Below are 25,998 nucleotides of genomic sequence, written 5' to 3'. Positions count from 1 at the left end.
TTTTACAATATAGGGATAATGCATTTTTATAACAAATCGTCATAGTGCAATTTCTCACAATCTGATATTGTCAGGAGTGAGGCTTGTCTGGGTGGAATTTTCCAGCTCACTGACTTTCACCACGGAGAGGAGCAATGTTGGATGAGAATCTCCCCAGATGAATCGCACAGGTCCCATCTCCTCAGCCAGAACTCAAGCTGACATCATGCGCTGAAGGGCCTTGGAGCGCATCCATTCAAGCCCCTCAGGTCATAGATGAGAACTTAACCTTTTCCCAATGACTCACAGTCTCCACCACAAGCAGGGCCACAGCTCTGGGCTGGAGCAAAGCATGCAGGTGCCCAGGCGGTCAGAACCACTCAGATCAGAGGCCAGGCTCTGGGCTCTCGGATTTCAGCCCCAGAGGGCCCACTGACCACCAGCTTGAGGACTCAGAAAAGGAGGCACGAGGCTCACGGCTCCCCAACATCCTGCCATGCTGATGCCCCATGAATAGCCCCAGCCTCTCCTTACCTCTCAGACCTCCAGTGCCCACTCCCAGGGCCTGAGGACCACAGGAGGGCAGCTGCCATGGAGACCCAGGGTGCTGCAAGGCCCAGAGGGCACCAGCTGAGATAGATGTTCAGTTCAGGGGCCCAGAGGCAGAGGTGAGAACTAACACCGACTGTGCAGAGGACCAAATGTCACCAACACAACAAGGGACAGGGTGGGCACAGAACATGGGGAAATATGAGGCTCCCCATCACACCCCACAACATTTGTGATTCGGGCTTGAAACAAAGGGCCCGGGCAATTCCTAATTTAGACCCTAAATGGAAGGTGTGATAGGGAGTACTATGAGCTGAGTAGTGTCTCCCCCAAAATGCATATGTTGAAGCCCTAACCCCCAACATCTCAGAATGTGACCATCTTTCTGGGATAGAGTCTTTGAAGAGGTGGTTAAGTTAAAATAACATCACTAGGGTGAGCCCTAATCCACTGTGACTGGTGTCCTCATTAGAGGAAATTAGGACAAAGGCACACAGAAGGATGACTGTGTGGAGACAGGGAAGGCAGCCGTCTCGAAGCCACAGAGAGACCCAGCCCTCCTGACACCTCGATCTGCCTCCATCCCACAGAACTTCGAGAAAAGAAAGCTCTGGTGTTTAAGCCCCAGCTGTGGTCCCTTGTGATGGGAGCCCAACAGGCCAGTACAGGGACAAACACCAACATATACACAATATACGGGTGGAGAAATGGGAAGCAGCACAGAGGGAAGCTGAATATAGGGGTCCCTCAGGTCACCCTGTGCAGACCTTGAAGTAACCGTGGAGAAACTGCCTGTTTTTCATAATTTAAAAAATGGGTGATTTGCCCTTTGTAACGGTACAGAGCGCTCTCCACAAGGGCCCTGGGTTTGCACAGTGCGGCACTGACGGGCCTGCAGTCTCTGAATTTGGGGAAAAGATAAAGGCTCTCTCTCTGCTTATGAGCTTATGGATGGGGCTCCTAACTGGGGTCGGGGCACCCATCTTTGCCACTAAATCCCCACTCCTCGGTGTAATGTATCAAACACCAATCACATCATACCCCCCACCTGCCTCAAACCCTTCCCAGTGCCCTTTGATAACGATAAAACTAATTCCCACCCCACAAGGTCCAGCCCCTGCCTGCCCCTCTAGCAGCATTGCTTCTGTTTCCCTCCTGCTGCCCTGACCCTGCACAGCCTGGGACACAGCGGGCTCCTTCCTGGCACCCGGCCTTTGCACAAACTGTTCCCTCGGTCAGGAATCCTCTTGGCCGAGTTAACTCCTATCACCCTTCACACCGTCACTTCCTCAGAGAAGCCTGGCCTGACCACCCCTCCCCCCAGCCCAGGTCAAGTTCCCTGTCACCCTCATCTCCCTAAGGTAATCAGTTATTACTGTCCGCTTCCCCGCTGGGCTGGGAGCTCCCGGGGGCAGGCACCACGGTGTGTGCTCAGCCCAGGGCTGGGTGGGGCTGGCGGGAGGGTGAGCTGCTCACATGTTCCTCTGTAGAGAGAGCACACAGCCCCTTGGTTAGTACAGAGACCAGGAGCGACACAGCTAATCCCAGCTGGACATTTGCTCTTATCTTGGACATTTCCTGCAGCTACTAAGCTTACGGAGTCTGAATGACAGCCCAGAAAAGCTAGCTGTTGCTGCTGCTGCTGGTTCCAGAGAGGAAGGAAAGGGGAGAGAAGGAAAGGGAAGCCGCAATGAACGCTGAGCACCTACTGGATGTGCTCCTATGTATGTGGACTGCTGGGTTACTATTTTCACATATATTAGTTCAACTAGTCTTTATAGCAACCCTTAAAAGCGGGGTGAGAGTGTCCCCATTTTTATAGGCAAGAGAAGGCTCAGAGCGGTTAAGTCATTTGTATGAAGATGCAGAGCTGGTAAATCCCAGCATCGGGTTTGGAGCCCAGGTCTGCCTGAACCCAAGGCTCATGATCTTTCTATGACCCACGCTCCCCGGAGACCATGTCCAAAGGCTCAAGGAGCAATGGCTCCTGCCTGTGGGCCGTGGACAGCAGTGCAGGGATCGCGTCCGGGGCCCATGAGCCCACTTGAGCGCCCAGCACAGCCTGCCTCAATAAACTGCACTTCTTCCATATCCAGACATTACTGTTTTAAAATCAACATACATCCTGTCCTGATGAACACAGCACCCAGTCCTCTGAATGGTTTACCAAATTCATGGCAGTCATGGGAGGGAAAGCAGGGACAGACACTCGCTAAAATGTTCAGCATGTAACATGCTTTTTCTCACACAGGCTGTAACAGAGCCAGGTGATCTATGGCTGAGTGGGAGGAGAGAGCACAGGTCTCTTGCCATTTATCAAAAAAAAGAAAGAAAGAGTGAAAAATACCTATACGTAGATGCTGGGTTTTGCATAGACTTTCTGGGAGGATGCAGGAGACACAGGGGTGGCCTCTTAGCTCTGAGGAGAACTGGGGGGCTGTGGGCAAGGGACTGTGGGCAGGGGACTCTACACTGTTTACCTTTTTGTAAAATTTTAATGGATATAAAATGTTTAAAAGACCATAGCACGAAGGCGATGCTTGACCCTCGCACACAGGACTACATTTCAGGTAAGACGCTCCCGGGCCCTGTTCGACTTCTATACCTGAGGAGCCGGTGATGATAATCTCGGAGACGGATAACTGAGCCGGGACTGAAAGGCCAAGTCCACAGAGGAGACCTAGCAAACTTGGGCTTTTTCCACAAAACACCATCATCCCTGCGTGCGGCCCGCAGGGCTCTCCCGATGCCAGGGCCCTGGGAAGTAGACCTAACGCTTGTTCTGTCTGATCCACCGAGGTTCCTGCAGTATTTCCTTCTGCCCAAATCCCCACCTGCCCCCGGCCCTGCCCCACTCCCACGTGCACATGCACCCGCCGCCCAGCCCGGCCATACTCACATGGACAGCACCTTCACCTCCAAGATCTCGTTCCTCAGCTCCAGGCATCTTGTGGAGTTATATTCTAAAGGGCCCTCGTAAAATTCAAAGTACCTGGGGACCAACAGGGACAGAGGTTACTATGCAGAGAAGCAGCCTGACTTTCAGGGACCCCGGTTGGTGGTGGGGGGCGGTGTCTGTCCTTGTCAAATAAATAGAGCAAACCAGTCCCCCCCCCCCCCCCCAGCAGATGAGCTGGTGGAAGGCCCTGGGACTGCTGGGCCTCTGGCTCGATCCCTGAGTCTAAGCATTTACGGGAGCACGACCCCACTTCAGCAAATCATGACAATCAGAAGCAAGTGGTTCCAAGTTGGTGGCTGGAAAGGGAACTTGCTCTGGCTCTTCCTGTGATCAGCCACTGAAGGAGGCAGCACTGGGCCGGGCGGCAAGGTGGCTGCCTTCAGCCAGCCCTGCCCTTTCCTGCCCCCCTCATGCTCCTCTTGGGAAAGTGTTACACAATGACAGCCACAAACATAGCTGAGACCCACCGCTTTCCCCCCCGTACAAGCATTTCCACCTCCGTTAGCTCACTTGATTCTCATGCTCGCACAGTGACTAAGTGAGACTGACAGTTCTTTCTCCTCATTTGGCAGCTGGGAAAACTGAGGCTAAACAGATGGAGCCCCAGGTCCCACTGTCAGTGTGGGGCACGGCCAGGCTTGGTCTAGATCCCAGTGCAGAGGGGCCCAAGCCCCTCCAACACCAGCTGGCTCCAGGCATGTCAGAGCCACCTCAGGGTCCCTTCAGCAGCTTCATGCAGAATCACAACTCCAATTTCAGCCAGTGCTTGCCGAGCCCTTACCATGGGCCCATGGCTGGGCCCAGCACTTGACAAGGAGGCATCCACTTTGATCTTTATAACTAGCCCCCAAGGAAAGGGATGCCATAAGCATCAGAACAGGCTCCAGGATTTAACTCACTTGCCCAGAGTCGTGTGGATAGCAGGTGGCAGAGCTGCACCATGAGCCTCAAGGCTGCTCCTGTCCACTCACCTACAAGGACACCTGGTGTCCCATGGGCACTGCCAAGGGTCCTTTTAAGGCCTCCCCTCCTCACACCCTGGAAGGAAGGGCATCACCTGACTGGGGGTGGGGAGGGATGAGTTATGGGGAAGGTTCCCTTGAAGATAAAACATAGTGGTTCACTGCTGGGCTTGACCAAGGAGGCAGGGTGGGGCCTCCCGGACCGAGGCCAGGTGACCCTCTCCTCATGGCCTCCGTCTGGAGGTGGTGCAGAAGAGACCGGGCAGATTAAGCCAGGAGGCTGGGCTCATGGCAGCCTCAGCTCCTCAGAAGAGAAGCCTGCAGAGTCAAGCCACTCTAAATGTGGGGTCACTGACCTCACAGTAGGGTGCCCTGGAGAATCAGAAGGGGGAGAAGTGCCCCAGGGCTGCTCCCGGGCCCTGCAATCCATGAGCAAGGATTTAAAATACAGGCATTCCTCAGGCATTTCCCAGAAACCCGTCGGCAATTATTGCTTGTGTTCTCACGTGTCCAACTTACATGTGCAAACTTATGTACGGCTGCCTTAGAAATACTACATCAATTTACCCAGTAAGTTGGTGTCTTTAAAAAATATTTGTATGCTAAACAACTTTTAATTTCATATTGAATACTTTAAAACATATTCTGTTTATAAATATGTGTTTTTTAATTTTAATCAAATTTGACAGTTAATTTTAAAGCATAACTATATATTTAAGAATTTTAAAATGTTAGACACATTGGTAATTCCTTACCTAATAAAGAATTTAAAGATAAAAAAAATAAAAAGAAATAAATGAAATGTTAGAACAAAATATTTTTAAAATAACTTATAAATATAATTTCATAGTTAATTTAAAAATACATTCATAAATATGTTCTTAGTAATCTTAATACAGCAATAGTTAATTTGACAGTAGTGTAATTATATATTTAAGTAATTTAAAATTCTATTTCAAAATATGAAAACATTTTATACAACAAATTGTCTCCTATTTATAAAATAAGTTGGCTCCTTGTTCTTGTATCATAAAAGAATTGAAGTAGAGTTAATAAGAATTAGGTATGTGGGATCCCCAACATATCACACTCACTTTTTTCTCTCTGTTTCCCTCATGTTTTTGAACTCCCTCCTCTGTTGTTCTCACCCAGCAAACTCATATTAATACTTCAGTACCCACTTTAAATGCACCCACTTCTGGGAAGGCTTCCTGGCCATTACCTCCATTGTCTTCTGTACACTGTCTTTTAATTAGAGCAAATAGCACTGTATTAAAATAGTCTGTTTATATATCCATTTCCCTTCCAAACTGTAAGCATGGGAACTGTTTTTGTTATCTCTGTACCTTCTGTACTACAGAGGCAGGAAAGCTAAGAACTATATTTCCCAGACTCCCTTGCAGCTAGGTCCTGGATAAAGTTGAAGTTCAATCATTCAGAAGCACTTGCACAAGACTGTTATTGGAGAAGAATGACAAGCTGGTGCAGAATGTGGCCAAGATGGCATGGCTCTTGGAAACTGTAGTGGTGGCAGCACTTTCATGATTCTATCGGAGGCAGCAGCTTTCACAGTGGCCTCATTTCACAGTGTAATTAGGGGAGGCAACTCTGGAAGCTCTGTCTCGTGTCTGTCTTTGGAACTAGTTGGACCCTTGATAAATCCTTTTCTGTTTGAATTAGTTAAAAAGGATTCTGTTATCTGCAACTAAGAACAAGGAAGAGGTCAGCCTGGGGCCACGAAAAATGTCCATGACCTTGGCTTTAATTCATGTCGTTTTCCAGTCACACAACACAAAGTGGGGTCTGGTGTCTGATTACAAAGATCATCATTCGCAACCAGAGCCAGTGGCACCAAGCCCTTTGGAATCCACTGGGTCATCCAAAGCCATGATCTCAGGCTGCTACCAGAAAAGCTCCCGATTCAAAGGCTGCAGGAGGTCGTTAGGAGGAGAGAGATGGGAAAGCTGTGGACACATCTCGGATGTGCCTCTAAACCAGCTGTGTGACTTTGGGTAAATCACTTCCCCTCTCTGGGCCTCTGCTTTCTCCTCCTTAAAGCAATCTGTTTGAACTAGGTGATATCTAAAGGCCCATCCAGCACTAAAATTCGACACCAAGCTTCCCCAGAATTTCCCACTCACTAATCAAGGCAGATCGATACTATGAATTAATGGTCCACACACAGGAGGAATTTAAACCAAGCAGCCCCCTCCCTCGATCAGCTAGCCCCTCCATTGCCTCCATGAGACCATCCTTGCCTTACCTCCATCAGCCTCCATTGAGCCTCCTTTTCTCCTGAATCCCCAACATCATTCATAAGAAACTAGACAATGATCCCAAATGGTCAACCTATGAACCAGGAGGTCACGGTTCAATTCCCAGTCAGGGCACATGCCTGAGTTGCGGGCTCAGTCCCAAGTATAGGGCATACAGGAGGCAGCTGATCAAATGAGTCTCTCTCATCATTGATGTTTCTCTCTCTCTCTCTCCCTCACCCTTCCTCTCTGAAAGGAATAAAAAAAATTTTTTTTAAGTGTAGCACATATGTAACAGGGTTTAGACAAGATATTGATGATAATTTCAGAGAAAATAGTAGCAAATGCCAGGAACACAGGAAGTACCCAATAAATATTCACTCCCTTTTCCCTCTTTTCCTGCAATTAAAGGGCAAGAACTGAGAGTGGATGCCCAGGGAGAGAGTCAGACACTTGCTTACAGTCCCTCAGCTGGTTGGTGGCAGAGCTGAGTCAGAGATGAATAACTCAGGAAGTTTCTCCACCGTCTGCTGCTATTAGTAACCCTCTCTCCTGCACCCTGTGAATAAAGCCCACACTGAGCTCTGCATGGATGTGGGGATGTCCTTGATCACCCATCTCTGCCGCAGATTCCAGTCACACAACTGTGTTTCTGATGCTTTGACGTCGGGACATGCTGCTCTGGGGAGACTGCCCCTCCCAGGGCTTGCCTAGAGGTTCCTTGAGATAATAAAGGACTGACTCAAGCTTCCCCTTAACCTGTGAACACACCTTTCACATGCACACCCACCAACACTGAGCTCATACCCTACCCCCACCCACTTCTCTCACACTCAGGGCTACTATCTATCCCAGGTGCCTGAAGACACTCCGGTGGTACCTAAGTCAAAATCAAAACTGCTCCAACGGCTGGGTCTAGAGCCTCCAGCGTTCCCATCTAAAAAATAGAACTAATAGGCCTTGCTTCCTTCTCCATCCTACCTGGGCTTTCCTTTGGGGGAAGGGAGCTCTACTGCTCCATCCGTCTCTAAAGACGACTGACCTGAGGAAGTAAAATTGCCAGAAGCACGGCCACACTAATCACCTCTAGTGTGCTTCTGACAGATGCCCACGGACTGCATTCTGGAGGGGCCGTGGAAACCCCTGTTTGGTCTGGATATAGCCCATCATGCAGACATCAAAAATGAGGCTTCCATTTTTTGGTGTAATGACATAGGAAGAGGCTCACATGATAACATTGAGTGGGAAATGCAAGTTATAAAACTGTGGTTTTATAAGAAGAATTACATATACATATGTGAATGCATGTGGAAAGGGGGGAGCTGTAACAAAACATTAATAGTGGGTTTCTTTGAGTGGTTTTAAAAAATACTTTTCTGGCCCTGGCTGGTTTAGTTCAGTGGATAGAGCATTAGCCTGCAGGTCCCAGGTTTGATTCCAGTCATGTGCACATGGGCTGCGGGCTCGGTCCCCCATAGGGGGCATGCAGGAGGCAGCCGATCAATGATTCTCTCTCATCATTGATGCTTCTATCTCTCTCTCCCTCTCCCTTTCTCTCTGAAATCAATAAAAAATATATTTTTAAAAAAAATTTAAAAAAAGACTTTCCTGTAATGGAGTTATGACTCATTTATTATTGGGAATCACTAGTAAATGCCCTTTTAAGTCCTAGATGTCCCTTGAAATTGTTCTAGCTTCCTCTTAACCTGCTAGGAGACTGGGAGAAGCAGTTTCTCCAACCTTCTTAACGCCATTAGCCTCTCAAGGTGAGTCTGTCACTGTCTCTTCTTTCAATTCAGGAAAGACGATCTCTATGCAGCTCGAAGGGGAGGGGACCCTGGCATCCTATTCGGGCACCTCACTGGTATAAATAGTTCCCGCCCGCCAGATCAGGAGCCCAGCTCGTCTCAGATGCCACTTGGCTTCCGGCAGCCAAGTCTGAGGCTGGTGCCAGGCTGCATCCGTCCTGCTCCCTGTCTCTGTGCCCTCGGGACTGTGGCGGGCAAGGCTGGACAGGCCTGCCTGCCTGGCTAGCCACTGGGGGTCCCCACTAAGTGAGGGGACAAATGCAGAAGGCCAAGGGCAGAGGGAGCTTGGTGGTCCCAACATGATTTCCCCTCCTCCCATCCAGACTTGGGCTCCAGCTTTACAGGCTGAGGAGGCCTCATGTCAGCAGGCCCAGGGCCTGGTATGCAGATAGTCTGCCCGCCTTTCCCCACGAGCCTGTCCCACAGGCTCCCCTGTTGGCCTGATCCCCCCTCCAGAGCTTCCTCAGGACCATGGGGTCTTCCTTGGGGGCCACAGTACTTTGAGCCCAGCAACTACTGGCTGCTACAGGATGAGGCCCCTGAATTCAACTTCCTATCTAACACTCCCTTCCTCCCCAGATGCTGACCTTCAGGGAACAAAAGCCCAGAGAAGGTGGCTGTGCTGAGCAAGAGCACTCCTGTTAGGCCTCCTCCAGCCCCTGGAGCAGGCCAGTGGCCCCAGCTCAGGAGTCTACACCCCAGGCCCTGTCAGCCTGGGGCAGAGTCTCCAGGAACGACAGAGTCGTTTGTTTGTTCCACACTGGGTGGGAAACCCGCGTGGGCATGGCACCTCTACAAATTAGGAAAAAGCACCTTTTTCTCCTGGTGAATTAAGCCTCATGCCAGGCACACGGCTTATCACGTGAGGGCGAGGGGGGTTTCAGCTGCACCTGCCCCCTTGGCTGGTGTTTTTGCACAGGGCCCACCTGCAAATCTGTATGTGGCAATCTGATGCTAGACTCTAATTTTGTCTTGTTTAACCCTCCTAACTGCCCTACGAGGCAGGCATTATTTCCCCATTTTATACCCAAGACTCAGACTGCAAGGGGTAAAGTAACTTGCCCACAGGCATTGGGTTAGTAATTGGTGGCACTAGAAAGGGAACCCCAGGCTTCCAAGAGCCCAGAACCCAAGTTCTGACTCTGATAAGCCACGGCCAGGTCACTGGGGTTTTCTCAGTAAGCGGCCCCCTCCCTCCCCCCCCAAAGCCCACAGCCCCCTTCGGTGAGCTCTGTGCTATTTCTAGAGCCAGAACAGCTGCCGGTTCCAGACAGCACACCTCCCGTCAGAGCAAACACACAGAAATCAGTCTGAAAACTACAGCCTGACAACACAAAGGACTGCGTGTCTTCCCACACGGGTGCAGAGACAGGCACGAAGGCTTGGCTGTTGACAACGGCAGGTCACAGCTCCCACTGGTGGAGAGACCTGGCTCGGCCCCCTGCCTGGACCATGGCCCTGTCTGAGCCACGGTTTCCTCATCTGTCCACAGGGGTCCCTGAGCTATTTGGAGATGTGAGAACTGAAAGCTAAAGAGCCTGATGTTCTGAGTGCAACCCGTGTTAGTCTTGTGACTGATCTGCTCCCAGCAGGGGCCCCGCTGAAGTGCCATCCCTGGCCTGGGGTGGGAGCTAGGGGTCAGGGCATAGCCCACTGCGAAACTTCTCCCTACCCCAACCAGCAGTTCTGCAGGGCCTCAAGTCACGTGTCCAGCACATTCCTGCAAGAGCACATATCTGGGGGCCTTATTTTGGGCCCAGATCAGGGAGCCCTGACAAGCTCCCCTTGTAAAATTCAGCTCACCGGCCATGGGCCTCCAGGTGTCGAAAGTCAATTTGGTCACCTTCCTCATGCACATCGTCCTACTGCTCCTGGGGCTCCCCCACCGTGCCCCAGGCGCCCAAGCCGAGAGCTATATCCCAGGGGCCTCTTTTCTTTCTTTTTTTAAAAAAAAGTATATTTGTATTGATTTCAGAGAGGAAGGGAGAGGGAGAGAGAGAGCTAGAAATATCAATGATGAGAGAGAATCATTGATCGGCTGCCTCCTGCATGCCCCACACTAAGAATCGAGCCCGCAACCCAGGCATGTGCCCAGACCGGGAATCGAACTGTAACCTCCTGGGTCATAGTTTGATGCTTAACCACTGAGCCACACCAGCCGAGCCCAGTGGCCTCTTCCTAGTTCATCGCTCACTTCAGGCCTCTTCTCCATGCAGGGCCAGGGACCTGACCTGGTCTTCTTTCTCCCTGATTAGTGTCTGTCTGGAATCCTCTTCCTCACTGTGTCTTCCCAGTTGCTACAGAGCAGAGGCCAGCCTTGAGCAGCCTTCCCCACCCTCCCGTGTGGCGTTGATGAAGGGGGTGCGGGCTGCGGGCTGCGGGCTGCGGGCTGCGGACTGCGGGCTGCACACGGCCACATGGAGTGGGAGACGGGGACAGCCCTGGGTGCCTTACTTTCTGAGCCCCCTAAGCTGGTTATGGGGTGGGTGCTTGCTCCTCCCAGCCCGACCCCGACCCTTTTTCTTTCCATCTCCATTTCTTTACATTCTTACTCCATTCTGTGGCCTCTGCCTTCTCTAAGTGACTGGTATAAAATTCTCACAGATGGTCAGGGAGGCCAGGAGCATGGGAGCCGTGAAGAGGAGAGGAGGGAGATTGGATGATGGCTGTTGAAGGGGGTAACAGACGGTTTGGGGAGCTGATGTTGGGGGAGGAAGTGGGGAGGCCCTGACAGGCACCCATCATCTTCTGATCTGGAAACAGAGCCCCAAGAGGCAGCATCTCCTACCCAGACTCCTCCGTGTGTCAGGGCACCCACAGCCCTGCCCGCACAGTCAGCCTCCTCCCTGTGTCAGGGCACCCACAGCCCTGCCCGCACAGTCAGCCTCCTCCCTGTGTCAGGGCACCCACATCCCTGCCCGCACAGTCAGCCTCCTCCCTGTGTCAGGGCGCCCACAGCCCTGCCCGCACAGTCAGCCTCCTCCCTGTGTCAGGGCGCCCACAGCCCTGCCCGCACAGTCAGCCTCCTCCCTGTGTCAGGGCGCCCACAGCCCTGCCCGCACAGTCAGCCTCCTCCCTGTGTCAGGGCTCCCACAGCCCTGCCCGCACAGTCAGCCTCCTCCCTGTGTCAGGGCGCCCACAGCCCTGCCCGCACAGTCAGCCTCCTCCCTGTGTCAGGGCGCCCACAGCCCTGCCCGCACAGTCAGCCTCCTCCCTGTGTCAGGGCGCCCACAGCCCTGCCCGCACAGTCAGCCTCCTCCCTGTGTCAGGGCGCCCACATCCCTGCCCGCACAGTCAGCCTCCTCCCTGTGTCAGGGCGCCCACATCCCTGCCCGCACAGTCAGCCTCCTCCCTGTGTCAGGGCGCCCACATCCCTGCCCGCACAGTCAGCCTCCTCCCTGTGTCAGGGCGCCCACATCCCTGCCCGCACAGTCAGCCTCCTCCCTGTCTCAGCCCCTGAGGCCCACGCTAGGAGCCCGGGAGGGAAGGGGAAACTGTGCCAACTTTGTCTGGTTTTTCCAGCACCCAGCCCAGAACACTCTGCCAAACCCGAGCCTCCGAATCCTTCCCAGCTGGATGGAGCCCAGGAGCGCTGTCCCTTTATTTATGTATTTATTTTTGTCCTTCCGCAGAAGTGAAATTGACCAGAAAGGCTTAGGCTAAGCCAGGCTGCACCACGGTGCGGGCGTGCAGGCCGTCTGCTGCCTGGCCCCCCACAGCTGTCACCACATCTGGAAGTCCACGATGCATGGTTCTTTCCTTTGGGGTGACCTTGCCACTGAGGGCGCCTCTTTGAAAGGCAGAAATCCCAGGAGCGTTTTGGGGGTAATAATCAGGAAATGCTAAGCACAGGGACGGGGGTAGAGGGTGACACACAGAAGATAAAAGTGGGAAAGAGGAGAGGGGAGACGGGAAACCCTACAGATCACCTTGCCTGTAGCGCTAAGGACAACAGTCATTATAGGAAGGGAATATGTACATAATTACCTACCTGAGTCACTATGGCATTTATTGCAGTCTACCAGCCTGTTGGTGTGTGTGTGTGTGAGGACAGGACTATACAGCATGGAGGACTTGGGAAGAAAGCTCAGGAGAGCCACCCAACCCTGCGTGACCTGCCCGCAGCCCAGGAGGGAGGATCCCTCTACCCAGCATGGCCCGTCAGTGCTGGGGCCCCAGAGTCACACTGGACGGGGTGAGTTCCAGCTCCTCCACCAGCACCTGGAAGTGGCGACTCAGTTTCCTCATCTGTAAAGGGGGCAATGACAGCAGCCACCCTAAGGGTTTGAGGGTGAGGATTAAAGGCAGTAAGATGCCTGGCACACAGCCCCCAGTAGTGCTTGGCCACGGGCATCGCCTGTGGAGGTCCAAGCCAAGTCTCACCCCTCCGCAGAAGCGCCTCCGACTTCCACTCTGAGCCCTTGGAGCCCTCGCCATCTGGCCCACACGGCTTATCGCCTCATTATATACAGTCTTGAAACAATTAGGGAACAATTCAACACAGCATAATGAAGCGCTGAACTGAAGTCCATCCACCTCCTTCCTGCTCTGAAATACGACTGCTCCAAACCCCATATTGTGCAGTGCACGCTAGACACACACACAGATGGATCTCAGCCGAGAGGACTCCGGCCCAAGTACTCAACCCTCAGCTTGGGGCCTGCTCTTTCCTCCTGTGGCCGGCTACCCTCCCACTGGGAAGCCCCGGACCCCAACTTGAAGCCCAGCTGCACAGGGAGAATGCTGCCCAGGAGTAGGCAGCTTAGGTGAGTGGCAGCGTGGCCAGCTCTGCTCCAGAACCCAGAGGGAAGTGCCCCTGAAGCTGCCTTTGCACACCGCCCCCTGCCATCCTACCCCAAGGCAGGGTGCCTCAGGCTGTGCAGAGCCTGGGAGAAGCGGCCGATGAGGCCAGCCAGCGAGGCCACTTGTGGGCTGGTCTGAAGTTAGAGGGCCCACAAGACCCTGCGTGCACAGGGTCCGGCCCGGCTCTCCGGGGCGGGGGGGCTCCGTGGGGTTAGAGGGATGCCTGAGCAAATGCAAAAGAGTTTATGCAAACTGGCAGAGAGTTCTCCGTGTGGGCAATGATAGAAATAGCCCTCTGCGCACACACATCACACAGAACGTCGAGTTAAAGGGGCTATCAGGGAAGGCTTCAGGGAGGAGGTGGGGCAGGAGGCAGAAACTGGAGGGAGGACAGGACTTGGATGGGGGGCAAGGTGCAGGTGGCAGACGCTAACAGGGGGAAAAGCTGGAAACGGCCCTTGTGCAATGGTCTCAGGGCGGCTGCCCAAACCGGCCCCCAGGAGCCAGTCCCATCTTGCTCAGTGGATTAGCACTTTCCACAGAAACCTCTTTCCACAGAAACCTCTCCATGAGCTCTGAACCTTCCCTGGCAGGCAAACACCTGCTGACATGCCGAGACCACCCCCCTATCTGCATGGGCAGGTCTCACAGCGAAGGGCCGACATGGGAGCCTCAACATTTGGAAGGGACAACTCTAGACTCCTCACTCTCGCTGGTGACATCCCAGGGGCCAGAGCTCCCAGCATACACCTGCAGAAAGAACTGAGCTCCTGAGAGGCCCTGATCCCAGTTCACAGCCTGCAGGCCTGTCTGTGGACACCTCCCCGACTGAGTGTTTATATTACAGCCATATCTTTTATTTTCCAAAGCACTGGACAAAATCGTCCATACTGGGGGTCCCTGAAGAACATACTACTTCTCTGCAGGGGCGGTTTAATGTTTTGGTGTCAGTATTAACAGCAGCAGACACTCAGGCCTCTTTCCCAAGGAAACAGACTGAGAGTCAGCCAGTCTTAGAGATGCAAAAATGAAGGAACAAAACAATTTAATCAGTCCCTGGAAACCCTCGGCTGGCAGGTTCCAGCCACACCCAGCTCCAGGCAGAGCGTGCATCCAGCCTGAGAATATTCTGTTTTCTCTCATTCAACAAATAATTACTGAACTCCCACTGCTGAGCATGCAGACTGCCCTGAATCACTGATTTTAGCTCCAAACACCACAGCAGATCGAGAAGAAATAACCCCGTGATGGTGTGAATGTCAAATCTCAGTTGCAGTCTTGATGGCAACGTCCTTCCCCAGCCAGGGTCACCCTCACGGGTGGGTGGAGCCGTCGGAACCGCCTTCACAGTGGGACTGCAGAGGAGCAGGGAGCCCAGCTGCCACCCACCCCTGCTGCCACCCCCACACACCTGGACACACTTGCAGGCTGATACTCAAAATCCTTGCAGCAGCTATGGACTGAGGCCCCACCTCAAATGGAGGCTTGCAACCCAGGCTGCCTCCCCAGCCCACCCCCAGCAGAAGGGGGCCAGTGAGTCCCTACTTGGTTTGGTTGGGTCCTAGGCCTCACCCCTCATGTCAAAGGACACAAGTCAGGATCCCAAGATGCAGTGAGCTTTGAGCCACTGCGCCAAGCTGGCTTCTTCCCCGAGGGCCGCTCTGGGGGTGAGCCATGGGGTGGGGGCTGCAGGGTCACCCCGACAGGCTTCCCCCTCCCTGGTTATTCGCCCGGGTCTGTACCTGGAGCTGGAGTCACTGCCGCCGGGTGACTCTGGGTCGTCCGTGGCATTAAAGAGCCCCGTCCAATTGTCCAGCTGGTCGCCACTCTGCCAACCAAACTGGAGGCCTCTGGCAAGAGAACGAGGCAGTCGGTACTCACGCTCAGGTGCTGGGTTAAGCCTGTCTACCAGAGAGAGCCACGGGCTGCCGTGTGCCCAATGGCACATCGCCTCGATCACACACTCAGTGGGGACGAGGGTGATGTCCAACCGCGGGGACGACGATAATAAACCTTTACAGGGGTCTCTGCTCGACTGCGTCCCCTCATCGCACCTTTGCCGGCAGAGCTGAGGTTTCCCATTGCACACACAGGGAAACTGACGCTCAGCCAGGTCCAGGTCACGGTGCCCTCCTGCCTCCCAAGTGGTGTGTCCCTCAGTTCCCGCCTCTAGAGACCTACACAAGAGCCCCTGATCGCCACACTGTCCTCAGAGGCCAGACACACTTGCAAAGCTTTTAGTGACACCTGGGTTTCCAATGCAGGACACGCCTCCTAGGTTAAGACACTGGACTCAAAACACAAGGTCCTTTCTGCTCCCTCCCCAAACCTGGCTGAAATGATAGCAAAGGGATAAATAGGGACCTGCGCTTGGAGCCAGGGATGGAAAGGGGCTAGGGACAACACTGGGGGAGATGACAAGCAGGTGGGGAGCCCTAACTGTCCACCAGAAGCAAGTCTATTCCCCTCGCACAGCTCAGGAAGCCGGGGGTGGTTCCGTGGTGCCCTCCCTTTCCCTTCACAACTCTCCTTGGACCATCGGGACTGTGACACACCCTGGCTAACACATCCCATAACAATCCAACCAGACGTTAATATTTATGTTCCCACAAAGTGCTTCACTTCCACCAGGGAGCGGAGTCAGGCCTCTGGAGAACAGAAGGGGAATGAATGAAGCTGGGGAAGCCAGGGTGTGCGTCCTGCCTGCCAGGTGCCTGAGCGGCAGTGCCCTGCTGCCATTTGGGAAGGTGGGAAGATAGCGCCACACACACACACACACACACACACACACACACACACACACCAACAAAATGGCACTGTGCTCAGTTTCCCAAAAGATGCTAGAAATTCAGACTTTACGACCCCAAATGTTCAATGCTGATCCACTCATTCAAGCTTGCAACACACTGCAGACCAAATACTCCTAGCAGCCTGGGACCCCCATGGGCGACCGGCCCCCTCCTTATATCACCTTGCTGGATCCTGGCCTTCGTCCAAAGAGGGAGACAAAGTGTGCCTCACCCATCACAGATGAGGAAACTGAGGCAGACAGTGGGAAGTGGCCTCTCAGCCAGCTCGGGGCCTGGGACCCAGGAGTCCTGACTCCCAGTTCAGCTCTTTGGCTAGGAAAGTTCTGGCTCTCGTCCCAGGAGTCAGCTACACCCAGCACCCCTTGGTGTCTCCCAGCTTGGCGGCTGGGTCAGTGACTTCAGCTGCCGCCTCATGCACCAGACGTGCCCACCTTTGCAAAAGGCCCCCACAGAGGGAGCCCAGGTGGGCGCCTTCAGGAGCTCTGCCTGCACCACCCCGTTCCCTCCTGCTCCACAAAGCATACAATAGAGATGCAAATGACTGAGCTGCTATGATTACAAGGATAACCTTGAGTTTGGCTCTATTTGAAAAAAATAATAATAAAAGAAGAAAATCATTCACAAAACATCAGTACTTACCTTTCCTGGGGGGATAACCTATTGCATTACTCGTTTGTATTCTCTCTCCCCTGGTCCAAGAAGGGAGCTTAGCTTCATTACCCCTCTTACTTTAGGGCCATGTGGGCTGTTGGGGCTGAAAGAAGCCCTGCTAGGCCGTTCTAAAGGGCAGCAGGAGGGCCTTCGAGCCTGGGGAGGGCTGGGTGGAGGGCTGGGTGGACGTGGTGAAACCACAGCTGAGCAGAAAGTTCCTCAGGCCCAGGAAGCTCCTCTGCTATGGTGGCTTGGGGTTCCTCCCCTAGGTCCCCTTAAATGGACAGCAGGACCCAGAGTGACTAATGCTTCTGGACCTCAGGTGGCTAGACCCAGGGCTCTAGAAGCTCCCAGAGAGCAGTGAGCAGATTGGCTGAGGCTGGGGTGGCCTGAGGAGTCCCCCCACAATCTTTGTTCCTTAGGAGCCTCCATGACCTTCACATGACCCTGAGGGGGGTGAGGTGGAGGGAGGGCTCCTCAATAACGACGAACTAAATTTTCCACCAGCTGGTGGCTAAGGTTTAGTCCTTTTCTTAATCAAAAGAAAATGAGGCAATGAGCCATTTCTTTCAAACCGAGCTTGCGAAATGAAATGCATAAACACGCTTCTATTATTAATCAGCAAATCACTTGCATTGTACCTCACAGCCTCCGGAAGATATCTTGCCTTTATCCATCCGTGCTATTTTTATTTTATTATATATGTATACATATCAAATATTTATCTTGTTGTCTTATTCTAAACTTATCGCACAGCCATGCCAGGCTGGGTGCTGGGGTTCAACAGTGAGCAAACTAACAAGAGCCCTGCCCCCCTGTGACGCTCAATTTCTACTAGAGGGAGGCAGACGTAGCAATTGTAAACTAAGAGGCGACACGGTGTGTCATGGGTCAGATGGCGGAAATGCTGTGGGAAAAAGGAAAGGGGGGCGGGGGGACAGGTGTTTGGGGGGAGTAGGGGTGCTACCCCACATGGGGTGGGCTTCTTCCTGAGAAGTGCGTCCGAGCAGGACACGAAGTGGGCGATGGGTGATGCGGGAGCAGGCGGATCCTGGGGAAGAACGCCCCGGAGGAGGATCATCTGTTCCAATGGCCCTGGGGCTGGCAAGGTGCTGCGAGCAGCTGGGCTGCGTGAGTCAGGGGCAGCTGGCAGGTGATGTGGCATCAGTTCAGAGAAGCAGTGCCCCTTCCTGTGGCCCCTCAAAGCCATCTAGGAGGGAGGTGGGCCCCATCTGCTGAGGACCACCCGGGAGTCTAGTGCTGGGCCCTTCCTGGGGCGCCCAGATTGCTCTCCTCCGCCTCCCACAGTGCTCTGCCCTCCCCAAGCCACATAAGGGGTGGTGGGTGGTCAGGGGACACCTCGCAGAGAAGGTGCTGGGACCTGCCCACCCAGGTCAGAGCGGAAAGGCCCGCCAGCTGGGACACCTTCTCAACGGGATGAATGGGATCAATGACCAGTTCCACGTGTCCCTGCCCGTCCTGGCTCCTGACTCACTGGTGACTCACGATTTCCCTGTGAAGCATCAGATGCTAACATTCTGCACCCCCCCCCCCCAGAACCTCAGGGGGAAAGGGAAGTGGGATCATCCCCAGGGTTCGCCTATGGGGCCCTTCATTTGGGCAACAGAGAGGGTGCTGAGTGAGGGCCTCCTGAGGGAGAAGAGGAACGGGCTACTCCGCAGGCTGGTCCCCACGCTCTCCATCTCCAGAGGGGAAAGGGGGGGGGGGGCCAGAGCAAGTGGCAGGCCCTGTAGAGGGCGGGTCTACAGGCAGCAGAGGGCTGGCTTCTTTGAGAGACCCCGGCCTGCGACCAGGGTGCTGGTGAGCAGAGGAAGCCTCCCGTTCTAAGGCCTGTGGCTACGAGTAAGTGGCTGGGGCAGGGCCCGGGGGGAGTCCAGAGCTGGCAGTGTCAGGGTGGGGCAGGGAGGGTGCACACGGGGGCACACAGCCATGGGAAGGGTCCAGAGAGAGAAACTGGACAAGCTCCAGGCACTGCTCTGGGACCACCTCACCACCCCCTGCCTTTGCACCCAGAGGAACCTGGGCCCCTCTCCCCAGGCCAACCTCCAAACAGTCCTGCCCCCTGGCCTGACATCCCAGACCTACAGTGCCTGCCCTGGGGGCCAGAGCCACATGCGTGGGCACCCAGACCATCCACTAATGCCAGGCCCCTTCCAGCTACTCTTTGTTAAATAGTTAGTCAACATCCCTTTCAAGGAGGCGCACACACCAGCCTTCCTGCTCTCCCCTGGCGCTCGGGCCCCGAACTGTGATGTTACCTGGCTACTCACCACCCTGATTACTGTCTCCTCTGAAACCTACAAGATTTACAGTCTACGCCACACAATTATGAATGTATTTGAACTGTCTTACATATTTTTCATATTTGTCTCTTTTAGTGTTCTGGAAGTTCCTCAAAGACATGAATCATACCTAATAATTCTTCAGTAGCATTCCCTCTTCCCGGACACAAAGCTGAATGCTCCTTGATGGTTAGAAAAAAGCTTTGGGACTCCATTTGTATGCATCCATTCATTCAACAATTCATGTCAGGCACTGGGCTAGGTCCTGGGCATTCAGGGATGAATACAACATCTCTTACAAGGGTCTTACAAGCTATGTGACCTTATACAAGTTACTCACCCTCTCTGAGTAAGTATTAAATGAGGATGATCATATCTGTTTAACAGGGTCATGGTGAGGATTAAATGAAATAATCCTCATTCAGGATTATCTGCTTAGGTCAGAGCCTGGCTCATAATCTCTTAGTGAATGTTAATAATTAATGTTATTACCTGATGAATCCATCACCTGTATGTGTGTGTGTGTGTGGTAGGGGGAGGGGGTCCCTACACATAGGATTAAGGGCTATATTAGAGAATGACTGGGTGAGAGATTATTAGATGAGAAGTGAACGGGCCTGGATAAGTCAAAGAGGAGAAGCCAGGTCCTCTAAGAGGTAAACATTTCCAGAAAGTACAAATGGCAAAAAGAAAAAGATTAGAAAGAAATGGGCAAAGAATAGAGTGAGAGGACAGCACTGTGTCCCTGGGGGACACTGGGGAAGGGACAGGAAGCTACTACCTACCACTGGTGCAGGCTGGACACACAGCAGGCCCGGGTCAGGACTAGAGTGAGCAAGCAAGACTCCCAGGGCACAAATGAGGGCGGCCCCATCTCAGACTCGTGCAAGTGCAAGCATGTCAAACATGCGGCCTGCCGGCCCCGGACTTGACATGCTTGACAGGGTCAGCACACAAGAGGGAGCCTCCTTCAGTTTTGTCCCCTTGGTGCCTTGCTGCCTCCCCCTCGTGCCAGCCCTGCAGTAGGTACTTGGTAAAAGCTTGCTCTGAACAGCAAAACTGTTGTTCGGACAGCATAGGACACACCCCAGGTGGCTGTCAGCTCAGCTCCTTCCTCCTTCCTCCTTCCTTCCAGCTCAGCACCACCCCTCTGGACCCACCCCTGCATCCATCCTCTGTCCCCTGGTCCCCATCTTCAGGGCTGTGCCTTTTCCTCTGGGCCGTGGGACCGAAGTCTCTGTCCCTGGTGAGGGGACATTAGCTTGGTTGAGGACAGCACTTTGAATACATACTTTGGACACAGCACCAAGTCAGGTTGTACTTTTCCTTGACCCAGTTTCTTAACCTCAAGTCTCAGGCCGGCACCAGCCGCACACAGGCAGCCCAGATGGGCACCCAGGAGGCGCAGGAGAGGAAGGTGGGGGAAGACAGCGCCCAGGAGAGTTTACTCTGCAAAGGCGGGCAAATGCCCAGCTCGGATCCTGGCCCTGTGCAGCCACACAGAAAGCAAGAGGGCAGCGCTGGGCGGGAAGTGCTGAGTCCAGGCAGCACGGCACCAGGAAGCCGGAGCCGGAAGGACACTGTGGGCTGGGAACCAGAGGAGAAGCAGGACTGGACTGGCAGAGAGGCGGCTGGGAAGGCACGGCAGTGGGGACACCGGGTGGGTCAAGGCACAGCCTCAGGACAGCCGTGATGTGGGTCTGAGACCGACTCCTGGCTGCCAGCAGCGATGCTCTCCTTAAAGAGTGGGGCTCAGGCCCAGACTTCCAGGCCCAGACTGATCCCAGGAGTGAGACTCGTGTTTGGGGAGGAGGAGGGGAGGAGCCACTTCCATTTCCTGCCACGCGGCAGATGGAAACCGCCTCGGTGGCAGGTGCCCCTTCAGGAATGAAGGATCCTTCCTCACCTGCCGGGGTGCAGGGAGGGCCCCTCTGGGAACCTGGGATCGTCTCAGGGGAGGAGAGTCAACTGGGCCAAGGTCACGCCCTCTTCCAGAGGCAGCCCACATCCAGGGACTGAAAACTCAATACAGAGGCAGGAAGGCCTGGCTGCGGGGCTCCCTGTGGGGTGGCCAGGGCCTTCGCGGGAACCACACGTGGCTCAGTTTCTCCCTCGGCTCAGTCTCCCTTCTGAGGTGTAGATTCAAGAACACATCTTCCTAAGCATGCTGCTCGCATCTCTGGTAGAGGGTCTGCTTTCCAGGAACCCCCTCTGCACCATCCCCACTGAAACACTGAAATAACGATTAAAATGAGTATCGATGCCTTCCTAAATAGATGAATAATCTGGCAGGGAAAGAAGCAGCAGATGAGTTCTAAGCCAGAAGCTGCCTTAGGGATCTGCCAATCCCCATAATTCATGCCTTCCTTTTAAAGGCCATTATATTATTGTAACAACAAGTACTAACCCAATGGAAGCGGTCTCACTATATTATATTAGACAAAACATCTCAAAGCACTACTAGAAATAAAGTCACTATATTGCAATAAAAGATTCAGTTCATTAGGAGGATGATAGTTCTAAACTAGTATGCATCTAAAAATATCACTCCAATCTGCATAATGTAAAAGCTGATAGGAGAAACTGATAAATCCACTATCATAGAGGAAGGTTCCATCACACATCTTTTCAAAATTGATGGATCGAGCAGAACAAACAGAAAACATCAATAAGGATACAGAAGAATGACACTTTTTTTAAGTACACACAAAATAGTTATAAAAATCAACCACCTACTAGACCACAAAGCAAATCTCAATAAATTTCCAAGGATCAACATTATAAATACCATGTTGTCCAACAATGCATTTGGGTCAAAATTCAAAATGATAACTAAAGCCCTAGCCAATTTGTCTCAGTGGTAGAGCATCAGTCTTCTGACCAAAGGGTCTCGAGTTCGATTCTGGTCAAGGGCATGTACCTTGGTTTCAGGCTCCTCCCAGGCCTGGGCCCTGGTCAGGGCTTGTGCAGGAGGCAACCAATCGATGTGTTTCTCTCACATCGATGTGTTTCTCTCACATCGATGTTTCTCTCTGTCTTTCCCTCTCCCTTCCACTCTCACTCTAAAATAAAAAAGATCAATGGAAAAATAACCTTGAGTGAGTATTAACAACAACAACAAAAAAGATAAGTAAAAAAATAAAATATTTGGAAATTTTAGAGCATTTCTAAACTTATGAGTGAAAATAATAATAAAAATTAGAAAATACTTGAAATTCAAAATAATGAAAGTACTTCTGGTAGTTACTATGTGTATGACCTTGAACAATTACTTAGCCTCACTGTGCCTTAGTTTCCTCACCTATAAAATGAGAGCAGTAATAGTATCTACTACTTGTTAGAATACAGAATGGTAATATACAAAGCACTTGGACCAGGACCTGGCACGTAGTAATGCAATATAATTCTGAGTTGTTATCATCATCATCATCATCATCTCAAAATTGAATGGCTATATTCTCTATTTAGAGGAAACTGCATAACCTTACAAATTTACATTGGAAAATAATAAAGACTGGAACTTAAAGAGATAAGCATCCAACTTAAGGAGTTAGAAAAAGAACCTGGCTCAGGGTCAGGGTGGCTCCATGAAGTGCTAACCAATGGTGAGGCCAAGTGCCGCAGTGTGGGTAGAGCAGCCCTGGGCAAACTACGGCCCGCGGGCCGGATCCAGCCCCTTTGAAATGAATAAAACTAAAAAAAAAAAAAAAAGACCGTACCCTTTTATGTAATGATGTTTACTTTGAATTTATATTAGTTCACACAAACACTCCATCCATGCTTTTGTTCCGGCCCTCCGGTCCAGTTTAAGAACCCACTGTGGCCCTCGAGTCAAAAAGTTTGCCCACCCCTGGGGTAGAGCCACACATGGGAGAGGTGAGAGGAGGCTGTGCCACATCTCTGCACCTCTGCTGCCTCCTTCTTTAGTTCTGGATGTGCCCTACCCCAATCTTATCCTTCCCTCAAAGACCCACTCAGGTTCCGCCTCCTCCAGGAAGCCTACCCTGACTACTTCAGTCCAGTGGTGCCTCCCTCCTCAGACATTTTAACACTTACTTCATAGCTGTCTCATATGGTCATTTTGTTTCCCCAAACAGAATTCAATCCCCCTGAACACCAGGACCACATCGTTCTGGCGCCCTTCCAGAATCAGGCACATATAAGCTTTGCTTGCTTGGTTGGATTAACCAGGTCCCTGGAGTAAGGCCAGGGGAGGTGGTGCCTGAGACTTAAGGGCCCAGGGTCTCTGTGTGAGTGAGGATGAGAACAACTGGAATGCCCACTGAACCCTGAGCAGCTAGCCCATCCACTCAGGACCAGGGAGGGCTTGCCAGAGCAAGCAGTAGCGGTTGAGTTGACATTTGCCATGGTCACTGATATTCTTCCACTTTTGATAAGGCAGCAGGGATCCCTGCAGCCCCTCTGGTTCTGGGTAGGTGCCAGCAGGGGGCAGGAACGCAGAGCCAACCTGCTGAGGAACAAGTGCAGCAGGGGAGGGCTGCAGCAGGCTATGTGGGGCCCCGCTGTCCTTGAATACGGACATGGTTAGGGGGAGGAAGCAGGCCCAATGGGCTCCAACAAGCCAGGAAATTCTCGGAAAATGTCCTTTAAAGCCACAGCACCAAGCTCATCCACCGCCTTCCACCAGGAAGAACACTGCGGGGGGCAGGCCGGAGCAGTGGCAGTCTGAAGCAAATGTCCAGACAAGGGACCTCACATCCCCAGCCCTGGGACATGGAAGGAGGTAGCCGCCGGCTTCCTACTCTGAGCACCAGGGTCTCCGCAGCAACCGCACTCTCCCACGCCCAGGCTTGGCCCAGAATGGGGGGCACAAATGATGAAGGAGAACAACGGTTGTATTTGCAAGTTTAGGGAAGAAATGGGATGTTTACATAGCGAGAGAGGCATTTCGTTTTCTATCAGCCCGGGGGAGGAGCAGTGAGAGTGGGGAGACACTGGCAGCAAAGGGAAAACCTCCAGCAGAAAGGAGTGGTGGGCTCTTTGCAAAAGAGGTTCTGAGAGGGCTGGTCTATCGGCGCTCTTCCCAGGCCCGGAAACCAGGCAGGTAACCCTAAGCTTTCCTCCTCAGCTGGCAGAGCAGAACCAGCAAGGAACCGAGGCTGGGCCCCAGTCTCCCAGTGACAAATCCTACTGCTCTTTCCCTTCATGGAGTTTGCTGGTGGATGGGAGACGGAGAAGGGGGTGGGGGGTAAAAGCAGACCCCAACGAAGCAAGAGTTAACTCCCGGGGCAGGTCTGACCTTGGGCGTAAGGATGAGAAAGGACCATCTGCTCAGAGGGACCAGGCTGTGAGTTTCGTAGATTCAGAGGTTTATGAGTTCACTATCCCTGTCGCATCACACCAGCCCACTATCACCCGACGCTCCTGCGGGGGGCTTGGGGGGGCGGGAGATATGCTTCTCTCCCAAGGGTCCCCACAAGTTCAGTACTCGCCAGGTAATCCACTCGGCTTTGAGCCTCCCTCTCCCAGGAGCCTCCCCTCCAACCGCATGGCATGGCACTGTAGATTTGGGGGACACCAATCGGGCCCCTGCGGCCGCTCAGGACAGTCAAATGGATTTATTGTCAGCATGGCCACTCAGAATTCTAACCGGTCCCCCATTTTTTACAACAGAACAAAGTTGTTGCGCCCCTCGGGCCCGCGCTGGGCAGGCGCTCTCTTCTGGCTGGGAGGAGAGGTGCGCTGTGGAGCACCACCGTGGCCAAAACCTAGTAACGCGGAGGGGCTCAGGGCTAAGCGCAAACCCCAGGGTCACGCACCCCCGGACGCCCGGTTGGACACCCGGTTGGACGCCGCAGACGCCACCCGGGCTCGCCCGCGGGCTCCACGCACAAGCAGCCGCCCACGTACTCTCTCACCTCTTGATGTAGTTCCTGCCATATAAGATCTGCTGCAGCAAAGTCACCAAGGCGAAGGCGCAGATGAAGATGAAGAGCAAAGTTCGGTTCCCCAACAAATCCCTGTTCGCCGAGGGGTCCGCGTAGCGCATCCTGGCGGCCGCTCGCGCGCGGCGGGGCGTGGCAGGCACAGGCGCCGGGGGTCCCCGCAATCACGCGCGGGGGCCCGGGGGCGGGGGGCACAAGACGGACTAGGCAGTCAGGCGGAGGAGGACTTCTTGGGGCAAAGTTTCCGGCTGGCGTAGCGGGCATAGGGGGCAACCAAGCGTCGCCAGCGCCGGGGCAGCGGGCAGAGCAGGACAGGGCAGGGCTGGCTGCAGGGAGCTCGGCTGCGCCCTGGCCTTCCCTCCACTGCCTTCACCTCCACGCGCCAGTGCCCGGCATCTGCCGATTTCCCGGCGAGGGGCAGCGCCCGTGCCCCAAGCGCAGGACGGCCCCTCCCGCGGAGGTGGCGGCCAATGAGGAGCGGGGACCGGCCGGCCGCCCGTGCGCCTCGGAGCGCCGCGCGCCGCCCCCTCTGGTCGGCGGGATCGCGGTTACCCTGCGCGGTGCCGGCTCGGAAGGGCCAGGTCCGATCCCCGGTCCCCGATCCCCGATCCCCGATCCCCGATCCCCGATCCCCGATCCCCGCAGCGAGGGAGCGCTAAGGTGGCCTTCGGTCCTGCGGATGGGAAGTGGAGGACAGAACGCCCGGACAGTCGGGCTGTTGGGCGGTGCAGAGGGGGAGGAGGGGGCCGGGTTTGAAGAGTAGAATTAAAAAGGGGGCAGGAAAGGAAAGGGAGGCCGAGCTGCGGCGCCGGGCTCGCTGGAGGGGAACATTTGCATGCGGCGCGCCGGGCACTGAGTCACCGCGCGGCCTCGGCCTCGCGCGCTCGGGGAGGCTTCTCCGGAGAATGCGGAGCAAGGTCAGCCGGGCAGCCCTTCAAGGACACGCGCGCGGCTCCTGCATGCTGATGGCCCCCGGCGCCCCACTCCTGCGAGGAGGCAATTCGGGGGCTCTC

The 25,998-nt window shown here is 53.8% G+C and overlaps 1 protein-coding gene across 2 annotated transcripts in view; it reads right to left on the bottom strand.

Annotated features, from left to right (window-relative positions):
- Positions 1-25,089, bottom strand: part of ST8SIA5 (ST8 alpha-N-acetyl-neuraminide alpha-2,8-sialyltransferase 5) — a 41,771-nt gene extending 16,682 nt beyond the window's left edge. The window contains exons 1-3 of one of the 2 annotated variants that reach the window (XM_036323742.1): positions 24,959-25,089; positions 15,058-15,165; positions 3,428-3,520 (exon numbers count right to left, since the gene is read on the bottom strand). In XM_036323742.1, the coding sequence (XP_036179635.1) occupies positions 3,428-3,520; positions 15,058-15,165; positions 24,959-25,089 (332 nt within the window). The remainder of the gene's footprint in view (positions 1-3,427; positions 3,521-15,057; positions 15,166-24,958) is intronic. The other variant, XM_036323743.1, reaches the window with a different exon arrangement.
- Positions 25,090-25,998: the final 909 nt, after the last annotated feature.

Source organism: Myotis myotis, unplaced genomic scaffold (assembly GCF_014108235.1).
Source record: "Myotis myotis isolate mMyoMyo1 unplaced genomic scaffold, mMyoMyo1.p scaffold_m19_p_9, whole genome shotgun sequence".
Taxonomy (NCBI): Eukaryota; Metazoa; Chordata; class Mammalia; order Chiroptera; family Vespertilionidae; genus Myotis; species Myotis myotis.
The sequence above is the reverse complement of the archived record's forward strand: the minus strand, read 5'-3'. Positions and strand labels throughout refer to the sequence as shown.